General features: G+C 38.1%; 1 protein-coding gene and 1 long non-coding RNA gene across 9 annotated transcripts in view; one reads left to right on the forward strand and one right to left on the reverse strand.

Annotated features, from left to right (window-relative positions):
• Nucleotides 1-23,381, forward strand: part of LOC136267074 (receptor-type tyrosine-protein phosphatase S-like) — a 336,067-nt gene that overhangs the window by 113,616 nt on the left and 199,070 nt on the right. For 7 of the 8 annotated variants that reach the window (XM_066062127.1, XM_066062124.1, XM_066062129.1 and 4 more), the window contains 2 exons: nucleotides 14,474-14,734; nucleotides 17,223-17,483. In XM_066062127.1, the coding sequence (XP_065918199.1) occupies nucleotides 14,474-14,734; nucleotides 17,223-17,483 (522 nt within the window). The remainder of the gene's footprint in view (nucleotides 1-14,473; nucleotides 14,735-17,222; nucleotides 17,484-23,381) is intronic. The other variant, XM_066062125.1, reaches the window with a different exon arrangement.
• On the reverse strand, nucleotides 19,336-21,348 carry LOC136267085 (uncharacterized). Its single transcript, XR_010706498.1, has 7 exons — nucleotides 21,033-21,348; nucleotides 20,825-20,984; nucleotides 20,598-20,702; nucleotides 20,280-20,344; nucleotides 20,008-20,219; nucleotides 19,526-19,590; nucleotides 19,336-19,466 (listed from the first exon to the last, which is right to left on the reverse strand). It is a non-coding gene; the product is annotated as an uncharacterized lncRNA (long non-coding RNA).

The following is a 23,381-nucleotide window of genomic DNA, read 5'->3' on the forward strand; positions in this document are numbered from 1 at the left end:
GTCACCGCATAAAGAAAGAGTTCAGCAACCAATCAAAAAAACTACTGTGTAAAGAGTTCAGCTATATAACTAGTTATAACTCTATCAAGAGATCAGCTAGAAATAAGAGAGAGCTCAGCTACAAACTTAACAGATCACACTGTAGAGAATTCAGCTAGAAAGTCACCCTGTAGAAAGATTAGCTAGAAACAAGGCATCCAGTAGAGGGATCAGCTAGAAGACATCACCTTATAGAGAGTTCAGGTACAAACAAATCACCCTGCAAATAGTTCAGCTACAAACAAATCACCCTGTAGAGAGATCAGCTAGAAGAAGTCACCTTGCAGAGAGTTCAGTTACAAAGAAACCACAACGTAGAGAGTTCAGCTGCAAACATGTAGAGAGTTCAGTTATGAACAAATCACCCTGTAGAGAGTTCAGCTAGAAACTATTCACCCTGTAGGGAGATCAGCTAGAAGAAGTTACCTTGTAGAGAGTTCAACTACAAAGAAACCACCATGTAGAGAGTTCAGCTACGAACAGATCATCCTGTAGAATTCAGCTAGAAACAAGTCACCCTGTAGTTAGATCAGCTAGAACAAGTCATCCTGTTGAGAGACCAGCTAGAAGAAGTCGCTTTGTATGTAATCGCCCTGTAGAGAGATCAGCTAGAAGAAGTCACTTTGTAGAGAGTTTAGCTACAAAGAAAGCATCATGTAGAGAGTTCTGCTGCAAACAAATCACCCTGTAGAAAGTTCAGCTACAAAAAGATCACCTTGTAGAGAGTTCAGCTATAAATAAATAAATCACTCTGTAGATAGTTCAGCTCCAAAAAAATCGCCCTGTAGAGAGATATGCTAAAAGAAGTTACCTTGTAGAGAGTTCAGCTACAAAGAAACCTTCATATAGAGAGTTCAGCTGCAAATAAATCACCCTGTAGAAAGTTCAGCTATGAACAGATCACTGTGTAGAGAGATCATCTAGAAGGATCTTGTAGAGACTTCAGCTACAAAGAAATCACCCTGCAGATAGTTCAGCTACAAACAAGTCGCCCCGTAGAGGGATCAGCTAGAAGAAGTTACCTTGTAGAGAGTTCAGCTACAAAGAAACCATAATATGTGACTGGATTTTGGAAGAACAATCCAAATCACACATTAGAAGTTTCGAGATAAATGGTTTTAAAGAATTCAAGCCAGCATAATTGTCCAAAGATAGCAAGGACGCGTATGAAATTTACACTAAAGATGCATCAATCTGTTACCTTTCAGGCCACTTCCAGTACTTGTAGCTGCTTGTAGAGTTTCCCGCCAAATAAGATAGAAAATCTGAGCAGTTGGATGAGTGAAGTAGTATCACGGGTGCTCACAAAGGGGTTGGGGGTGGTGGGGTGGGCAAGGGTTAGACCTCAAAATGGAGGCAGGCCACGATTAGAGTCCAGAGACGAGATTACAGGGCTGTACTGGCTCTTTAGTGGTTGATATGTAGCAAAATCTACAGAAAAATTGTCTGGTCAACATTGTCAGGTTGTCCACCAGTAAACCACTAATTCTTGTCAAGCCAGTTCCATCACAAGGCCTAAAACCGCCATTTGAGCTCTACACAGCCCCCAGAAAAGACGTCTGTTGAAACCAGCCTCGAGTAGTTTGAGTGGTACTGAGTGTCAAAACTACTAGTACGATAGTGTAGCTATCCACTAGTGATGTTAGTTTGATTTTGCCTGATGTGCGATTTGGATCGGTTTTGTAAAATCTGGTCATATATAAAGGGTTCAGCTGTAAACAAATCACCCTTTAGAGATTTCAGCTACGAACAAGTCACCCTATAGAGAGATCAGCTAGAAGAAGTTACCTTGTAGAGAGTTCAGCTACAAAGGAAACATCATGTAGAGAGTTCAACTGCAAACAAATCACCCTGTAGAGAGTTCAGTAATGAAAAGATCACCCTGCAAAGTTCAGCTTTATAATTAAATTCGACAATTCAGGTGAATTTTGTGCCAAGACCAAGTGGCACAAAATTCACCTGAATTGTCGTTATTAAAATTTTTACCCTTAACCTACCATCACAGCCATTTCTTGGCCGCCACCTTGGATTTCACATCTTTTTTCACCATAGCCTTTTTGAGAGCCGCACTCTTTTTACAGCTTGGCTGTTTTGGATTAGATTATTGTATCATGTTTACTACTGAAGATAGGTACAAAACTTGCTTACTGCATCAGCCTAGCTGCAGGCTACGAAACTGATGGTGGTGTGCAGTAAACTCTCAACTTAAGAGGTATGTTGCTATACTATTAATTTATAATTCTTCAACATTTCATTTCAGGTAATTTTAACAGAATTAAAGTGGCTATAATGACAGAGCCTTTTGAAGCACTGCTAATTTGAAGTTGTTCGCGTCAAGTTGAAATGCTGGAAGCTACAAAGCAAGCCATGGACTGGAAACTATATACATTGTGCATATAGTATTATTTACCTGATAGAACTTTAATGAAGTATTCTGCTTACAGCACCTAGCAATGATGCTTATTAATAGAAAATGAATGATGAAATAAAATAGAGAAGCCATAATTCTTTATTCAAACTAATAAATATACTGTAACTAACCTATAACAGCACAACTTTCCATCCTATAACAAGCTTAGTCATGCAGTAAACAAGGAACAACAAACTCCATAGAGGAATGAGTGAATTTATTAGAATCGCTTCAATTGGCATACTGGGTTAATGAGTTGCTATGACTTGTTGCAGTAGCTGGCTACTACTACAATACATTCTTGCATTCTGGGCTTAATAGAAAACTATAGTTTCAACAGTTCAATTGATCGTTAGTTTCATCGTCCTATATATTGCTCGCTGACAGGTCTGTCAATGTATTTAATTAATACAAGTAAGATCAGCATAACTGCATGGATACATTACTAAGACAATTATAATCATAGCTATAGGGATATATAGCACTTCGCAGTGTAGTTCCCTGGGGATTGTATTATCCAGCCCTAGTTCATGCAGCTTTAAAATGCAACATCTATAGCCAGTTTAGGTGGCAAAAGCAGTCAATGTGGCCTAAGACTTGAATATCCTTCTCTTTCGTTACATATGAACTGAAAATATGTGATACTGTAAAATAGCAACGCATTATAATTGCAGTTCTGGAGGATAGGTTAGGAACGCTGGCTAGCTACTCAAGGCTGATGCTGATCCGGACAGAAGCTGTAGCTACCTGTAAAATATAGAAACAGAAACATTGTTAATATGTAGCTGTACAGCAGCTATTACAGATTACACAAGTTCATGGATATATCCTGCTTTGGTGTGCTTCGTTCTGTAGTCCAATAATCAATTTTAGTTAATCTACATGCATACAAAATAATGTATTTTTAAATTAATTGCACCCAGACTACTGACGCTGGTTGCCAGTAGACCTCAGTATGTGCACATGTAATTTTGTCATCTGTACCAATGCTGTTGTATATCATGTATTGTAATGTATATAATAATAATAATGGTACTGTAATTACAGTGTAGCTACATACGTAATAAAGTGCTACAACGTAATAGTGGCAAAATTAGGACAGTTTACAGAGGTTTTCACCAGCGTTCGAATCTGTGTGACACCGTACGTGAGTGCTTAGCAGTTAGTGTGATGTCAAACTCGCCTCAGCCATCACCCTAACCATTACACACTCACACACAGCACCACGCAATTTGAACACTGGTGAAAACCTCAGTAACAACTAAACTATGTTATGTCAAGACACGTACTGTACATGCTACGATACAAGAGTCAACCATGAATGCATGTAGCCACAGTGTACTAAATGCAACCATGTATGCTCGTGTGGCCACATGTGTGTGAAGAAGTATACACGTACAGTGGGTGTGAACAACTGTTTTACGAGTGTAGCAAGACGTGCATCAATGCATGTACATGACTCTAAGCTTGTGCGTGTGTGCCTCAGCTCATGCATGTGGAAATCACACAAAACGCGTGTGCTGTGAAGTTATTTTTGAGCAGTATTGTATGTACATTACTTATAAAACAACTAAATTAATTTCTATGCATGGTTGATTAATTCCTAACTGAGCAAAGAATAACTTTAGTTCAACTTCATTTGCTAGAAGTTACATGCTTTACAGAAAGCTTAATGTATGATACCATCCAAGTACAGGTGTGCTTTTATTTTCCATAATACGCCAAAGTGTGGTTGGTATAAACAGTGGACCCAAGACCTGGGGACCCAACTTTTCCTGGAAGTTTTTTTATACTTCACAATGCTTAGACATTCTATACCTGTACTAGATACCTTGTAAGTCACAGTAGCTAGTCTCATACCGTAGAGTCTGGTTTTTAGGCGTATACGCCTAATAAAAGTTCGTGGAAAAAAAAGTAGTAATTAACATATAGTTGTTAAGTGCATGCGCCTAATTAATAATTCTCATCGTGATTATTATGAATTCACTCTCATGGGGTGGTGTGAATTGCAGTCAATACATGTACCAATATTTTGAGTCCAGTTTTTGTGCACTGAATCCTTCTTATGGAGTATATTACAGAACACCGCTTTGCTTGGTAAGTATAGTACAGGCATGTATTTTGGCTTTGTATTTCATGAAATTTTGCGCAAGACATTATTAGCAACCTCTAGCATTTCTTCTCTTCTATAGTTTCATCTCATGTTGGAGCTTCGTGTTTGTCCACATGCACTTATCAACCATGATTAAGTACGAGAAACAGGTTTATGCTTAAACTGGTAATATATGCTTAATGTATAGTATATCTAATCCATAACAGCCAAGCTGTAAAAAAAGTGTGCGGCCCTCAGAAAGGCTATGGTGAAAAAAGATGTGAAATCCAAGGTGGCGGCCAAGAAATGGCTGTGATGGTAGGTTAATGGTAAAAATTTTAATAACGACAATTCAGGTGAATTTTTGTGCCGCTTCACAAAATTTACCTAAATTGTCATTATTAAATTTTTTACCATTAACCTACCATCACAGCCATTTCTTGGCTGCCACCTTGGATTTCACATCTTTTTTCACCATAGCCTTTCTGAGGGCCGCACACTTTTTTTACAGCTTGGCTGATTTGGATTAGATTTCATTTCTTTTTGTATTTGTATACCCCAAAGCCGGCCTATGGTCAGCTTTGGGACTTTTTTAACCTATGTTTTTTTCTTTACTACAGGAAGAAGAAAAGATGAAGTAGATGTACTTTAAATATTTTATCAGTAAATGTACAAATTATATATACTGTATAATACATATGTGACCGGATTTACGAAAAGGGGTCTTCCACACACATCCAATTTGCCAACTTTGACAATTGATAACTTCAGATTGGAAAGAGCTATTGCCTTGAATTTTGGACAGTGGTGAGCACCACTATAGCTGAATACGTGGTGAAATGTTCAGGTTAATATTTTACTTGAACACTGAGTTATGGTCTCCAACGGTTACGGAATTGGATGTGTGTGGAAGACCCCTTTTCGCAAATCCGGTCACATAATATTATATTGAATACAGAAATCTCCATGGTGGTTTCTTTGTAACTGAACACTCTACAAGGTGACTTCTTCTAATTGCTCTCTCTACAGGGTGAATTGTTTGTAGCTGAACGATCTACAAGGTAACTTCTTCTAGCTGATCTCTCTACAGGGTGATGTGTTTGTAGCTGAATTCTGTATAGGTGATTTGTTTGCAGCTAAGCTCTTTACAGAATGGTTTCTTTGTAGCTGAACTCTCTAAAAGGTAACTTCTTCTAACTGATCTTTCTACAGGGCAATTTGTTTCTGGCAGAATTTTCTACAGGGTGATTTCTTTGCAGCTGAACTCTCTACATGGTGGTTTCTTTGTAGCTGAACTCTCTACAAGGTAATTTCTTCTAGCTGATCTCTCTACAGGGAGATTTGTTTGTAGCTGAACTATCTACAAGGTAACTTCTTATAGCTGATCTCTCTACAGGGTGATTTGTTCGTAGTTGAATTCTGTACAGGTGATTTGTTTGCAGCTGAGCTCTTTACAAAATGGTTTCTTTGTAGCTGAACTTTCTCCAAGGTAACTTCTTCTAACTGATCTTTCTACAGGGTGATTTGTTTGTAGCTGAACTATCTACAAGGTAATGTCTTCTAGCTGATCTCTCTACAGGGTGATTTGTTTGTAGCTGAATTCTGTACAAGTGATTTGTTTGCAGCTGAGCTCTTTACAGAATGTGACCCAGTCTGCGAAAAGGGCTCTTATAGCCTTTCCAATTGCATATATATGGTAACCCATAACTTGACTGGTGAATATGGTACAAGCCTACAATTTGGTCACTCAACAACCCTAACCTGGCAGTAGCTGTGGGTGTAATTACATGGTGATAGCGTTAGTAGATTAGGAGTTATGATTAGCCAAACATGGATAATTGGAAAGGCTATAAGAGCCCTTTTCGCAGACCGGGTCACAGGTTTCTTTGTAGCTGAACTCTCTACAGGGTGATTTGTTTGTAGCTGAAATCCCTACAAGGTAACTTCTTCTAGCTGATCTATCTACAGGGCGATTTGTTTGTAGCTGAGTTCTCTACAGGGTGTTTGTTTGCAGCTGAATTCTCTACATGGTGGTTTCTTTATAGCTGAACTCTCTACAAGGTGACTTCTTCTAGCTGATCTCTCTACAGGGTGATTTGTTTGTAGCTGAACTCTCTACAGGTGATTTGTTTGTAGCTGAACTCTCTACAAGGCGATACTTCTAGGTGATCTCTCTAGAGGATTCCTTGTTCCTAACTGAACTCTCAACAGGGTGATCTGCTCATAGCTGAACTTTCTACTGGGTGATTTGTTTGCAGCTGAACTCTCTAAATGGTGGTTTCTTTGTAGCTGAACTCTCTACAACGTGACTTCTTCTAGCTGAACTCTCTACAAGGTGACTTGTTTCTAGCTGATCTCTCTACAGGGTGACTTGTTTCTAGCTGAACTCTCTACAGGTGATTTGTTTGTAGCTGAACTCTCTACATGGTGGTTTCGTTGTAGCTGAACTCTCTACAAGGTAACTTCTTCTAGCTGATCTTTTTACACTGCATATTTGTTTGTAGCTGAGTTCTCTACAGGGTGATTTGTTTGTAGCTGAACTCTCTACATGGGAGTTTCATTGTAGCTGAACTCTCTACAATGTGACTTCTTCTAGCTGAACTCTCTACAGGGTGACTTGTTTCTAGCTGAACTCTCTACATGGTGGTTTCTTTGTAGCTGAACTCTCTACAAGGTAACTTCTTCTAGCCGATCTTTCTACAAGGTGATTGAGTTTTTTGCAGCTGAACTCTTCACATGGTGGTTGCTTTGTAGCTGAACTCTTTAAAAGGTGACTTCTTCTAGCTGAACTCTCTACAAGGCGACTTGTTTCTAGCTGATCTCTCTACAGGGAGATTTGTTTGTAGCTTAACTCTCTACAGGTGATTTGTTTGCAGCTGAACTCTCTACATGATGGTTTCTTTGTAGCTGAACTCTCTACAAAGTAATTTCTTCTAGCTGATCTCTCTACAGGCCGATTTGTTTGTAGCTAAACTCTCTACATGATGGTTTCTTTGTAGCTGAACTCTCTACAAGGTGATTTCTTCTATAGCTGATCTTTCTACAGGGTGATTTGTTTGTAGTTGAACTCTCTACATGATAGTTTCTTTGTAGCTGAACTCTCTACAAGATGATTTTTTCTATAGCTGATCTTTCTACAGGGTGATTTGTTTGTACCTGAACTATCTACATGATGGTTTATTTGTAGCTGAACTCTCTACAAGGTAACTTCTTCTAGCTGATCTCTCTACAGGACAATTTGTTTGTACCTGAACTCTCACATGATTGCTTCTTTGAAGCTGAACTCTCTACAAGGTGATTTCTTCTAGCTGATCTTTCTACAGGGTGATTTGTTTGTAGCAGAACTCTCTACAAGGAAACTTCTTCTAGCTGATCTCTCTACAGGGAGATTTGTTTGTAGCTGAACTCTCTATACATGATTTGTTTGCGGCTGAATTCTCTACATGATGGTTTCTTTGTAGCTGAACTCTCTACAAGGTAACTTCTTCTAGCTGATCTCTCTACAGGACAATTTGTTTGTACCTGAACTCTCACATGATTGCTTCTTTGAAGCTGAACTCTCTACAAGGTGATTTCTTCTAGCTGATCTTTCTACAGGATGATTTGTTTGTAGCAGAACTCTCTACAAGGAAACTTCTTCTAGCTGATCTCTCTACAGGGAGATTTGTTTGTAGCTGAACTCTCTATACATGATTTGTTTGCGGCTGAATTCTCTACATGATGGTTTCTTTGTAGCTGAACTCTCTACAAGGTAACTTCTTCTAGCTGATCTCTTTACAGGGTGAATTGTTTGTAGCTGAACAATCTACAAGGTAACTTCTTCTAACTGATCTCTCTACAGGGTGATTTGTCTGTAGCTGAACTCTCTACAAGGAAACCTCTTTTAACTGAGCTCTGTACAGGGTGAATTGTTTGTAGCTGAACTATCTACAAGGTAACTTCTTCTAGCTGATCTCTCTACAGGATGATTTGTTTGTAGCTGAACTATCTACAAGGTAACTGCTTCTAGCTGATCTCTCTACAGGGTGATTTGTTTGTAGCTGAATTCTGTATTGGTGATTTGTTTGCAGCTGATCTCTTTACAGAATGGTTTCTTAGTAGCTGAACTCTCTACAAGGTAACTTCTTCTAGCTGATGTATCTACAGGGTCACTAGTTTGTAGCTGAATTCTCTACATGGTGGTTTCTTTGTAACTGAACTATTTATAAGGTGACATCTTCTAGCTGATCTTTCAACAGGGTGATTTGTTTGTAACTGAACTCTCTACAAGAAAACTTCTTCTAACTGATGTCTGAACAGGGTGAATTGTTTGTAGCTGAACTCTCTACAGGGTGATTTGTTTGTAGCTGATCTCTATACAGGTTACTTATTTCTAACTGATCTCTTGAATTCTGTTCAGGGTGACTGCTCTATTAGGATGACTGCTCTATTAGAGTATCTCGATCTCGCACTTGCTACACCAAGTTGGATTTCGTGTTATAACTCCGTGGCTTTAAGTCTGATTTTTCTACACCATTGAAGGGCCTTTCTAAGATGATAACTCCATCTGTACAGCGATTTTCAAAGCATTACCCCAAGTGGTTTATCTGGTAGTCGTGGCAAGCATAATAATAATAATAATAATAATAATAATAATAATTAGCTAATCTCGATTGCGTAATTGTTACACACTGTTGATTTTTTTGCTGTATCTTCCTGGTTTTTAGCTCGATTTCTTTCAAACCACAAAAGGTTTGAGGTTCAATAGTTAACCTATTCACCCACCGATTTTCAGCTTCTTCCCATACGCGGTTTACCCTGTAGGCGTGACAACATATTGGTGTTATTTTTCGTGCATAATCGCTCATAACTCTTTGCCTGTTTATGGTATTCCAGCCAAAGTTTGTACAGAGATGCGCCTTTATACTCCCCTTCTGTGTGCCAAATTTCAGGGTAATCGGATAACGCGTTCGCATTTTATAGCAGTTTTTGTAAGTGTGTGAAAAGAGGAAGAAAAATAAGAAGAAGAAAAAAAAAAACGAAGAAACTAAGCCAATTTTTGAAGTCGCATATCTCAGGAATGCCTGAAGCGATTTCGCTCAAATTTGGAATGTGGAGTACTGAAGTTGGTGGGAATGTACACAGCAAAATTTGTCTTGTTTCATCAAGGCAGCACAGAGCTACGGAGGTGCGAAAATTGCGTTTTCTTTCTTCCTGTCAATATACTCATGGGGTTGCGCGCCGGCTTCTTGGGCCACACGACACACTACCGTGTGTCTTGATGTATGGTTAACAAACAGACTCTACGGTATAGCCAGAACACTGACACTACTTTTTTCTTTGTCACAGTTCCTCGTACAGTGTCTACATCAATTAGAAATAAGTGCTTACTGGTCTGGACAGGGCCATAGGATACTCCTTCTCATTTTTCACATGCTTAGCAACTGGCGCATTAATCAAGGGCTTGGTATTCTAACAAGTCTTTGTCTTTGTGTGCCACATGATGCACTAAGTCTGTTTGTCAAGCTGTTGGTGTGACTTTGCAGTGATTGCTCCATTGAAACTTTCACCATTTGTTAATTTCCACAAAGTTTTCAAACTTTAGTAGCTAGGCAGCATACTAGACTATTATTATTATTATTATTATTACTAGGACCGCGTCACATACTACCAAGTACATACACCAACGTGACAGCCCCCTGGTGAGGCTATTAGGTGGTGAAGGCACGATCCCCAAATCAACTCAATATGTCACAGTAGTGACAGATACAACACAATAGTGGCATCGTAAATAAAGGCCACCAGTGGTATCTAAGTGCCAGTACATCATTGGTGTGGTAATGGCACAGTGATGTGTACACAGTATATGAATACACAACCTACAGGAAATGTACAATACTGTAGGAGTATACAAGCCAGGTGAACCAGATAAAGGAAGACAGCCAAGCCAGCCAGAGCCTAGTAAGCTAGGTAAAGGCAAAATGTACAATAATACAAGAAAACATTTAAAACATACCACACTCTTACAAAACATTAGTACAAACAGGCAATCAAACCAACCAGAGCCTAGCAAGCCAGAAAAAATATAGTAAAATACAAGACATATGTACATTACATTACAATACAAACATACCTGTCCTTGTGCAGCTGGCATGTCAAACCTATTCATCAGGTGTCCTGCAGCCATAGATACACGGAGCGCATCCACTGGCAGCTGGCATGGCGACTTGAGACTTAGTGTGCCAGCTGGCAACACTTTCAAGCACAATTGAACAGTAGTTCGCTCGTCTAAATAGCCATTTGAATCTGCTCGATTAGTAGTGAGTATATCACGTGCTGTTTTGATCGGCATTAAATAGAATTGTGATACGTTTCTATCACCTCCACGGAAACATTCACCCATTATACGATTATCTCTTCATACAACATGGATTCTATTCCCGGTGAGTGTGAAGCCTTAGGCCTTGTAGTTTTCTCAAACATTATTTATTTATTAATTAATTATTTATTTATTTCATTCATTATTAATGACGTAATTTTAACCGCATTTCGTATTATTCTTACTACTTGGTTGTACAATTATTACTAGGACCGCGTCACATACAACCAAGTACATACACCAATGTGACAGCCCCCTGGTGAGGTTATTAGGTGGTGAAGGCACGATCCCCAAATCAACTCAATATGTCACAGTAGTGACAGATACAACACAATAGTGGCATCGTAACTAAAGGCCACCAGTAGTAGCTAAGTGCCAGTACATCATTGGTGTGGTAATGGCACAGTGATGTGTACACAGTATATGTATACACAACCTACAGGAGATGCACAATACTGTAGGAGTATACAAGCCAGGTGAACCAGATAAAGGAAGACAGCCAAGCCAGCCAGAGCCTAGTAAGCTAGGTAAAGGCAAAATGTACAATAATACAAGAAAACATTTAAAACATACCACACTCTTACAATACATTAGTACAAACAGACAACCAAACCAACCAGAGCCTAGCAAGCCAGAAAAAATATAGTAAAATACAAGACATGTACATTACAATACAATCAAACATACCTGCCCTTGTGCAGCTGGCATGTCAAACCTATTCAGGTGTCCTGCAGCCATAGTTACACGGAGCACATCCACTGGCAGCTGGCATGGTGACTTGAGACTTAGTGTGCCAGCTGGCAACACTTTCAAACACAATTGAACAGTAGTTCGCTCTTCTAAATAGCCATTTGAACCTGCTCGATTAGTAGTGGGTATATCACGTCCTGTTTTGATCGGCATTAAATAGAATTGTCATACGTTTCTATTACCTCCACAGAAACATTCACCCATTATACGATTATCTCTTCCCCCCACAACATGGATTCTATTCCCGGTGAGTGTGAAACCTTAGACCTTGTAGTTTTCTCAAACATTATTTATTAATTAATTAATTATTTATTTCATTCATTACTAATGACGTAATTTTAACCGCGTTTCGTATTATTCTTAGTACTTGGTTGTATAATTATCAATAGGGCTAAAACGAATACACCGAATATTCGAATTCGTATTCGATTTGAATTCGTTCGAAACAATTTTGCAATTCGAAACATCGAAGCTAAGGATGGCAGACACTAGTAATGAGGAATCTTTATCAGTCTCTACAAATGCTCTGTGAATCGAGTAGTTTGCATGGAAAAATGAGTACCAGCAATGAAATACCTTTTCGCTCACTACAAACAAATAGAAAGCCTCTCTGCAATTCCATAAAACGCTAAGTTATGAGAAGCCATACGACTGCGCGTGTCAGTGTTGCTATTAATGTTAAAATATTCTTACCCAGAACAGTAGCTGTTACACTTTAAGATAAGAACTGCACCACGGGAAAACTATAAATTGATAATCTGTGTATAACAGCCATCTTGGTAACTAATCAAAACACGGAATAATCCGGACAAGGGAGCAAGTATTAAAATATTTGTGGTGCCTAATCATCTGAGTTGTGTAAAAGAGGCCACACCACCATAGGTAACCAGATATAGTTGTGCTATACAGTAAAAGTTACATCACTTCTGTTCTCTCATACTAAAAATCATTAGAACAATGCATCATGCAGTAGCTACTGTAGTTTCACTTTCACAGAATATGCAATAATCATATCAGTATAATCAGTATCAGCTCTTTTAGGTACAGATTAATTGGATTTCAGTACAACTGAAAAATCCTTATTGGTACACCTCTAGTATAGCTAGCTACATCAGACACTTCTACTTCATTTCAAAAGCCATGCACCTAGCTACTGGAGTTATTAAGATATCAAATTTTTATGATGTTTGGAATACTAATAATAAGAATAACACATAACTATACACTGTATTTCAGTATTATACTGTAAATAGAATATTCGATTATTCGTTCTTGACTAAAAACATTCGTTCTGTTTCATTTAGAATATTCGTTTTAGCCCTAATTATCAATTTTGTCAAAAGACCGGGTTGTACAAAAGGACAAGCCTGTAGGCGTACTTCCCACACATACACACCAGAAATTACAGAAACAATGACATAAGCAAATACACCTGAAAAACAAAATAATTATTACAAGAACAAAACTAAATACCAACAAAACAAGAACATTAAGTATAGAGAAGATTCAAAAAAGAAAACGACGGAAGGCTAAACGGACAAGGTTGGCTGTTTAATTCGCAGGATGGTATGGGGTATGGTATTCCACAGAAATGGGCTGTTCACAAAGAAAGAGTAACGAAAAGAATTAATAGACGATGTCACAGGCCGGATAGATAGAGGGAGCTTGGGACAACTGCCTTGTGGGAGCTTGGGACAACTGCCTTGTGGGAGCTTGGGACAACTGAAAATGTTCACTAAATGGTAAGGAATTCCTGTGGAGGAGACTATCATGACTAGTATGCTAATTGTGAGTGGCCTAATGCAGTTAGCTGCAGAACCCTTTTCAAAATTTCTGATTGATAACATCATTTGAGGCATCATGATGGTGGATCGGTAGTGCAATACTATACAGTGCAGAACAAGTATAGAAATGTGTAAACATTTAGAAGCATTTAATTTTTTTAAAAGTTGGATTCCTGTGGGTTCCTGGGTTCCTGGTCCTTAGTCCCCAGGCCCACTGTTTGTACCAACCTGCCAAAGTGTGCTATAGTATCCATCAAGGTGCACTTTATTTTCCCTTGTATATCTTTGTGTGAATTGTGACAAACCATAACAACACAACTCACAGAGACACTGGAATGACTTCAGTTACCCCCAACTAACAAATCAACAATGTTACCATAGAAATGAACAATAAATTAACAGTTAAACACACAAATGTTTGTAATTTCACTGCAGTTACCATATGATTTTTGTTCACAAAACTCCATTATTGTAATTCCAGAAAATTTTGGTTAGATTCAGAGGCCGTTTGATATTGACACCTTCAGCTTTGCTGCATTGATGGTCACACTTCAAACCAAACTTAAAAACAACAATTAGATAGCTATAAAAACTGTTGTTTACTCAATACACTGTAGTTAGCCTTCCTCAATCGCTATCCTTGTAGTTCTGTCCCACTAATACGGGAATTCTACATCTGACGGGCTATGTGATAACTTGACATTATTCACTGCAAAATAACCTTCATGCTAATCATGAAGTAGGTATTAGTTTCTATGGTGTTCCAGGTCATCATAAACTGTACTGTAGTAATCACTTACTTTTTCTTGATTTTAACTCAGAATTCATGAATTAAACACTGCGTACACCCATGCACATAGCACTCTAATGTGGTCTCAAGCCAAATATAACACTTGGCGTTTTGCATAGTGCTATATTTATCTCTCAACCACACCCCTGTGCTATATTTTCAAACTTTCACTTGCCACAGTGTTTTAACTAGTATATAAAGTGAAAGATACAACATAAAGTATATTAGATGGTTACGCATACTGATGTAGGTCCTCCATCAATCACTACACAACCAAGAGATGTCACTATACTACAAGGGACTACTACCACTCTAACATGTGGTGCTACTGGGAGTGGAAAACTGATGTATTCCTGGGAGAGAAGATCTGGTAGTAGTTGGAATACCATCACTAATGGACCATCATACACCACTAATAAAAACATGAGAGTTGGAAAGTACATGTACAGGTGTAATGTGAGCAATGAGGCTGGATCAGTTATGTCTAATAGTGCTACTGTGAATGTGTATGGTGAGTATTGTATCATCACACAAAGAAATTTTTTGGTATATATCTCACATAGCTACTTGCAGCTATTGACATACTTTACTGTAGTAGTGGAGGGTGAGGATCATGAATGTTTACATTTTTCCATTCAGAATAGCCAACAAAACCCGGTTAGGTATAAACAGTGGACCAAGGACCTGGCTACTCAAATGTTTATACATTTATATATACTTGTAATAGATACCTCTGCAAGGTGCCTGAAGTGATGTCTACATTGATTAGAAATTATAAGCACCCCTGAAAAAGGGTTGCATTTGGCTACTCATATTGCATGATGAGCACAATAGTCTATTATTATGTTGCCTAACTAGGGGTACTAAAGTTTGTAAACTTTGAGCAAACAAATATTCCAGAGAAATAGCTTCAGTGAAGCGATCACTGCAAGTTAAACCACTAGTTCAACAAACACGCGTCATGCATCATGTGGAGCATGAAGTTGAAGACTTGTTAGAATTTAAAGCCCTCAATTTATTTCCCTCAGTTGCTTGTGTGAAGAATGAGTGGCTGAGTTCAGACCCATTTCAGTGTAGGCACTTATAATTTCCAGCCATAGATAATAGGTATCTATTATCTATGATTTATACATTGAATGAAGCACTGTTACATAGATACAGTGGTCTGATTATGCAAGACTAGTAACTGTGACTTACAAAGGTATATAGAGAATGTATAAACATATTGGGTAGGTAAAAATAGTCGACCTGGGGACCAAGGACTCGGAACCAAGGACTGGCAAAGACCTAAGGTGTATTTGTGATATCAAGACACACGATAGTGAGCTGTGTGGCCAAATATAGCCAGTGCAGGTGCGTGACAGGCAAGTATATACTTACAGGAATCAAGAAAATGCCATTTTCACACATCCGTAGTTTGATAGTGCCTGAATGGAAATTAACTATTTTTGCTGTAGAAATTCCCACATACTGAGGCACCTCCTATTTCAACTTTGAGCTGAATCTTCCCAGCCATTACTGAGATATGTACCTTCAAAGTTTGTCTTATTTTCTTTTCATTCCTTCTTTTTGTCCCACTTAGAAAAATTTCTATAACTTGCACATGCTGTAGACGATTTACTTTAAATTTTGGAGAGCAGTAAAAGCATAATGCAGCTCTTTTACAGTCCAAATTTCATACATATCATGATAAAAACAAGGAAGTTATGTACAATTTTTAACACAATTTTTTGTCATGGCTGAAGGGTAAAGGTCTGTACATCATAGTACAAATCTTTTGTAGTTTGAGAAAAATTGCGCTAGCAGTCTTGGAGTTGTACATAACAGAAATACCAATCATGTATAAAAAGCGTAAGATGGATCAAAAAAAAGTATGACTTGCTGCGTCTACCAGACAAACTAGTTAATAAAATAGGTTGATTAATTATTTTAGAATGGGTTTTCAATAGTTTACAAGGAATCAGCACTGAGGTATGCTATGAAAGTAAATTAGGTGTAACAAGTTCGCAATCAAGATACTCTAATAGTGCAGTCACCTAATAGAACATTCAGCTACATAAGAGTCACTCTATTAGAGTATTCAGCTCCAATCAATCCACCATGTAGAGAGTTCAACTATGAACAAGTCACCCTGTAGAATGTTCATTTCCAAACAAATCACCCTCTATAGAGTTTGGCTACATAGAAGAGAGCCAAACAGTTAAAAGACGCACCATTTTAGATAGTTTTTAACTCAATGTTGACTGTGTCAGGTGAGCTCCAAAAGGAGTGGGTGAGTGGCTGGGGTAATAGGCTGTTTAAAACAAATAAGAGGAAAACATAAGGATGAATTAGGCCAAGTTATGGACCATTCAGGTCTCAAAACTGGCTAAAATGAAAAGGCATTTACAACACGTCTTTATTCAACACCACAGATCTGTACAGCCATATGCAGCCATCTCCAGGCTGACCAGAGCTCTATTTAGGCCCCACACCGCACATATGGATCACCTGTTGGGCTTGGGAAAAGCAGCCAGACAACTCGAGTCTAGCTGATTCTGATTGTGAAATGTGATAGTTCATTCATGTAGTTTTGTGTTCTTGGTCAAAATCAAGTGTGTTGTCATGGACAATAAGACCGGCTTTCCATATGTATTACATATGTATTTGAACAGTCCTAAATACTTTCTGACGAATTTCTACATATTTTTATGTATGATATCAAAAGGGAAAGTGTGCTTATTTTCCATATTGTGCTATATGTGACTAGATCTGTGAAACCCGACACAATCATGCAAGCCTAAATTTACAGCATAAAGTATTGAATACAATAAGTGAAATACTTGCGCATTGCTCCATGGAAATATAGCCAAATATAGTTCTTGGCTTTGCCTTTTTATATTTATCTCTTGACCACACCCTCATGCTATATTTTTTGTGTTGCACTTGCCACAGTGTTTTAACTAGTATAGTGAATAATATACATAAATTATATTAGATGGTTACACATACTGATACAGGTTCTCCATCAATCACTACACAACCAAGAGATGACACTATACCACAAGGGACTACTACCATTCTAACATGTAGAGCTGATGGAGGTGGTACACTGATGTATACCTGGGAGAGAAGATCTGGTAGTGATTGGAATACCGTCACTAATGGATCATCATACACTGCTAATAGTAACATGGCAGTTGGACAGTACACATATAGGTGTGTAGTAAGAAATGAGGCTGGATCAGTTGTGTCTAGTAGTGCTACTGTGAATGTGTATGGTAAGTAATGTGTCATCACATAAAGAAATTTTTTGGTTTATGTGACCGTCTCAGCAAAAACCTGACTTGGTTGCACAAGCATGCATATTGAGAAAAATGAAATTTAAAAATAATTTGTAAAATTACGTATGCTACAAAGAAAAATATGCAAGTTTTTGTTGGGCCAGTATTTGAAGAAGGAAGACTCAAATTGATTAAAACTATATACCATCTTATCGCCTGCTCATGGAGCGGGTTCGAAAAGCTTTGTTTTGTTTCTGTAGCTTCAATGGTTTGCATGTCACATGCGTTTGTTTATGATGCGGTAAACGTAAACAAGATCATCATCATTTCTTCTACCAAACCTCTTTCATATCCATATGTGCAAGTGTCTACAGGACTAACACTATACCTTAGCTGATGTACTAATCCATGATGAACATTTTAAGCCAAACTGCAACGCTTTAGACTAATCCAAATGGAAGTTATGACTGCGAATGTAAGCGCCTGTAGTTTATTTTCAGTATAGTCACTGTACAAATTGATTATGTTACTTATCCTACTGGCTAGAGCTATAATTTCAAAACTACACACCACAGAAGGCTGAAACTTTGGTGATCCATTCCTTGGACACTGCTAATTATGCTGAGTGAATAAAAAAATCTTTTTAATTGTGCGAACAAGTCGGGTTTTTGTTGAGACGGTCACATATATCTCACATAGCTACTTGCAGTTATTGACATACCTTACTGTTGTAGTGAAGGGTGAGGATCATGAATGTTTACATTTTCCCACCAAAATTAGTTCCTTCACAACAACTTGGAAGTTATCATCAAACTCAAATGTGCATTTGAACAATCAAAAACACTTTGTGATGAGCTTCTAAATGTATGATACCATCTAAGGGGAAAAGTGCAAAATATGCCAAATTTGTGCTTTGTTTTCCATCAAAGTGTGTTTTGTATGTCAATAAAGTACACTTTGGTTGAATCATGACATAACAATCAAGACTCACGGTAGTGAGTCGCGCGGCCAAGAAGCTACAAAGCGCACGCCCAATTAAAAGACGCGCGGCTACTACTGTGAGTTTTTTTACGTGTAGGGCTGGTTTCACAATATTAGTCCTAGATTATGCAACATCTCTCAATAGAGTTGTATTGCGTTACGTGATAAAAAAATCTTTAGGAGTCGTCATCATCATAGTTTTCTTGCGACCTCACTAAAATAAAAAAGTAACCATCGCAAAATGAAAAATAGGCGTATTTTACTTTATTTCTCTACCTTATGTTACAACTACTGTCACGTTATACCAGTCAACATAGCCGTGTTTGTATAGTTCACCTAGCACTGACATTATCCAATATCCTGGTTTGCCTATACGCGTATTTTCTTCAATCAAACCTCTAATCCCTACAATAACTTTTAAAAACACGGCATGGACACAAACTCTAATGCCTGATAAACAAGTTGTGACAACGTGCTGAACCGTAAGTTCCCTAGGGATGGCGTTTTAAGCAGAAATCTTTTAAATTCCATTTAGTGCCACACCCCATGTGAGCGTTTATAAATCGCCAGTTGTCTTATGGTGTGAAGGTACTTTAAGCATACTCTTCAATTCTCTATTAATAGATTAACCACAAAGGCCGGTAAGGTGAATGCAAAAAGTAACAAGCCTTTAGGGATTACCACCTCTATGTAGTGTGTACCATGTAGCTTGTGCTGTGGCTTTCATTAAGTATTATGCACACACAAATGGTGCAACAAAATTTTGTAATGGACTGCTCGGATGTGGTTCGTGGTTTGCCAGTGACCATGTATGAGTTGGGGTTGTTCCACACAACTTACACAATATTCAAATTTCATGATAGCCATGAAAAGTTCTTGCCACATGGTAAACATACAACAATGTGTAACAACGTTAATCAACATCACATCAAGACTTGACTAAAAATAGTTCCAACAATAGTGATGATTTCTTGCATGTCAGCATGACGATACTGAGACCTGTAAAAGGATAAGCAGGCACTGAAGTTAACCTTAAATTAAACACTCATGCAACTGACCTGGAACATCGGTCGCAACACCAAAAACACTTGTTTCGATATCTGATGACACAATCCAGCAGGCACTGAATTAAAAGAGAATGTACAAAATATCAATATGCCAGGCTGTACCAATAATAGCATGGATAATCAAAATGAACAAAAATTATATCCCAGGCTAGGTGAATGAATAACATAACTGTTGGGTAGGCATGTCAAACCTGAACATTAGGACATTAGTCAAACAAAAGTACGCTATCACAACTTGGTCATAATACAATGTTTGTACCACTGGACTTCACACTGGTTGCCCAAAAATTGTGCCATTCCAGGACAACAGCATAATTATGAAACAAATAGTTACTACAACACAGAAGGCTTACTGTTGCACTGTCTACACTGATATACCATAATTTAAAAACATAACAGGTGGGCATTAAATACAATACACTTAACATCTGGGTACTAGGAAAAATCGCTAACATCACAACATGTAAACTGACCTGGAAATTAACACCCTTGATGCCACTACAGTCTACACTGGATATTTGTTCGAACCCATCAACACTATGCACGATACATCTGAGTTGACTGACCTGCAAATTCACATCACTAGTATACAGTGATAATTGCTAACTACAAAAACAACAATTGCAATAATACAATTCTTCTGTACGTCAACTGACCTGAAATTCATGACACTCGATACCGAGACCTGTAAAAGAATAAGCAGGCACTGAAGTCAACCTTAAATTAAACACACATGCAAACTGACCTGGAACATCGGTCGCAACACCAAAGACACCTGTTTCGATATCTGACGAAACAATCCAGCAGGCACTGAATTAAAAAGAGAAGGTGCAAAAAATCAATATGCCAGGCTGTTCCAATAAAGGATGGATAATCAAAATGAACTAAAAATATATATCCCATATGCAGGTTAAGTGAGTAACATAACTGTTGGGTAAGCATGTAAACCAGAACATTTGGTCATTAGTCAAACAAAAGTATGCTATCACAAACTAGTCACTGATAATTGATAACTACAAAAAGAACAATTGCAATAATACAATTCCTCTGAACGTTAACTGACCTGAAATTCATGACACCTGTATCTTTGTTCCTGCATGGTCTCAACTTACATATGTACCATGATCACATTCAACTGCTAGTGGATAAACCAGTATGACCAGATGGCCTGCAAAAACCAACAAGCAAATGTTAAATACAATACACCTAAAGCCTGGAATATGAAAAATATTACATAAGCATTATTCCACACTGATATAGTAATAGATTATAAGATGTTGTGGAACTTGCCTAAACGTGTAAACTTGAACATGAGGACAACTGCATAATCTGGACACTTGGAATTGTCCAATACCTGATGAACAAGTTGGTACTAATGACATTCACTTCAACATTTTATCCCAGCTGGGTGAATCTCTTGTAACTGAGTAAAAAGGTGTTTATTTTCCACCTGCAACCAAAGTTCTACATTTCTGTGGTTGAGTGTACATAAACTGACCTGGAAAATCAGTATGTCATAGGGGTTTGGAAATGGTTCCTTTCCTTCTGTTGTGACATTACTTACAGCTGACTGGTAAATGATCATCGGTGTCCCCGTGGACCCCAACAATGAGTATATCAATAACTTCACAAGTTGGAATGAATTTCCTTTCAACATGTGGTGGAATGAATTTCCTTTCAACATCTGGTGGACAGGTCCAAAAACCCTATCGCACAAACACGGTGAATCAGTGTGTGGCGATGTGACACGTTGCACAAACTTCACTCCTTGTTTCATTAGCATTCAAGACCGGCATATATCATAGAGTACCTCAGTATTCTTCACTCTTACTTCTTCAAGCGTTGCTCAAGCGATGTAGTTTCTCACGAAGGGCTCACGTTTCTCATTAAAGTCAAGCCGATTAAAGTACGCCTCACCATCCAGTTACATTCTTAAACCATTCAATTTAAAACCACGTATATCACGAGTGTCTGCTTAAGGTAATTAGGGATTTTCCACGAGATTTCCCCTAAATAGATCACGTGTTAGTTGTCAATCCGGTGGATTCTGGTGGTATACATGGTTCAACAATGCGGTAAGTGTACTTTAATGTAGTATAAGCTGTCAATAATTGTTTGTGCACTGCTAAACTAAGTTATTTTTGTGTGATAAGCATGCTTGAGGAAGGGTCTGGGGGACAAGACTAATGTTTTGACAGCAGTTGATGATGGCCAGGCAAAGAACTGCGAGAAGAACTACTGTGATAGTAGGGAAAAATTCCCATCCCTATAGCTCTGCTTAGGGGCATTAGCTAGCATTATCTACAGCTACTGTATTATGTTGCTGATATGTACATCCGGGCCAAGAATAAAGGTGAAAGTGGTAGTAAGACTCAATCCTATTATTCTACTGAACAGGCAAGGGAGTCTGGGACTCTGGGGGCATGCTCCCTCAGGAAAGTATAATTACTACAACTTTTTTGTTTTAATTGCTTCATCAGGTATAAAAATATAAGACAAAAGGTGATGATCGAGGTTCTCCTCTTATGCACTGGTTGGAGTGGTTGTATTGATACTGCACTGTGACATCCTTGAGGGGTTAGTGCCGGCATTGTCCATGGCAATGCTATTCCATCTCCCCGAGTCTTGATGATTGAGTCCTCCATTCCTTTCTCTGCTGCTCCAATCCTGAAGTTGTGACCACAGTCAAAAGGTGACGATCGAGGCTCTGGTCTTGCATCTATACTGTACTGCAACACCCTTGAGGGGTTAGTACCAGCATTGTCCATCGCAATACTGTTCCATCTCCCATATACAAGTCTTGATGGTTGAGTCCTCTATTCCTTTCTCTGCTGCTCTAATCCTGAAGTTGTGATCAAAATATTAAAAAATAGTTATAACATGATAAATGATTATGATGGTAACAATTACAAATGTATTTATAACTGTGTAGCAACTGTGAACTAATCAGGCACTTACAAGTTTAATTAGGTGTCTGAAGCATTTAACATGCACAGATATGAGATATATTCATCACATGCAGGCAGTAAAGATAGATTTACTCTAATAGAACAGTCATTCTACACCTTAAAATCATACTTCCGAATTTACGGTGTTATGAAACAATCATTATTATGTATGGATTTTACTGACTCTCCAAGATAATATTCTGCGTTAATGTTAATTGCTCATTTCCAAACAATTACCTTTTAAACCAAATGTAAAGTCTATCACTGACAAAAATGAGTGATATCCACCCCAAAAACACCTTCGCTGTAAAAAAGGCGTGCCCAAGAAACTACAAGTACTTGGAACCCAATGTAAAAAACAAAAAGAAAAAAAACAGCTCAGCGGAAGTGAAAAGTAACTGGTAACTTAAAGAGCTGATATCTGAAGCGGCCAAAAATACAATTACTAAAGTTTAATCCATGCAAGAACACCTTGGCTATAATACAGGTGTGTACATGAAAGTAACATAGCAACTGAAATGGCTGATATCAGAAGCGGCCAAGAATGAATGGTCATATACAACTAATTCAAAAATATTTAACACTGAACCTTTATAATTCAGCTGTGTTCTATATTCACTCTTGCTGCATCGTAAAGTAATTTCTTTTAACTCTAATTGGCTGGTAATTTGGCCGCCTTTTTTGCTCTATTATACTGACTATTAAAAAAGGCAGCTAAATTACCAGCCAATTAGAGTTAAAAGAAATTACTTTACGATGCAGCAAGAGTGAATATAGAACACAGCTGAATTATAAATGTTCAGTGTTAAATATTTTTTAATTAGTTGTATATGACCATTCATTCTTGGCCGCTTCAGATATCAGCCATTTCAGTTGCCAGCTACTTTCATGTACACACC

This window comes from Dysidea avara, chromosome 9 (assembly GCF_963678975.1).
Source record: "Dysidea avara chromosome 9, odDysAvar1.4, whole genome shotgun sequence".
Taxonomy (NCBI): Eukaryota; Metazoa; Porifera; class Demospongiae; order Dictyoceratida; family Dysideidae; genus Dysidea; species Dysidea avara.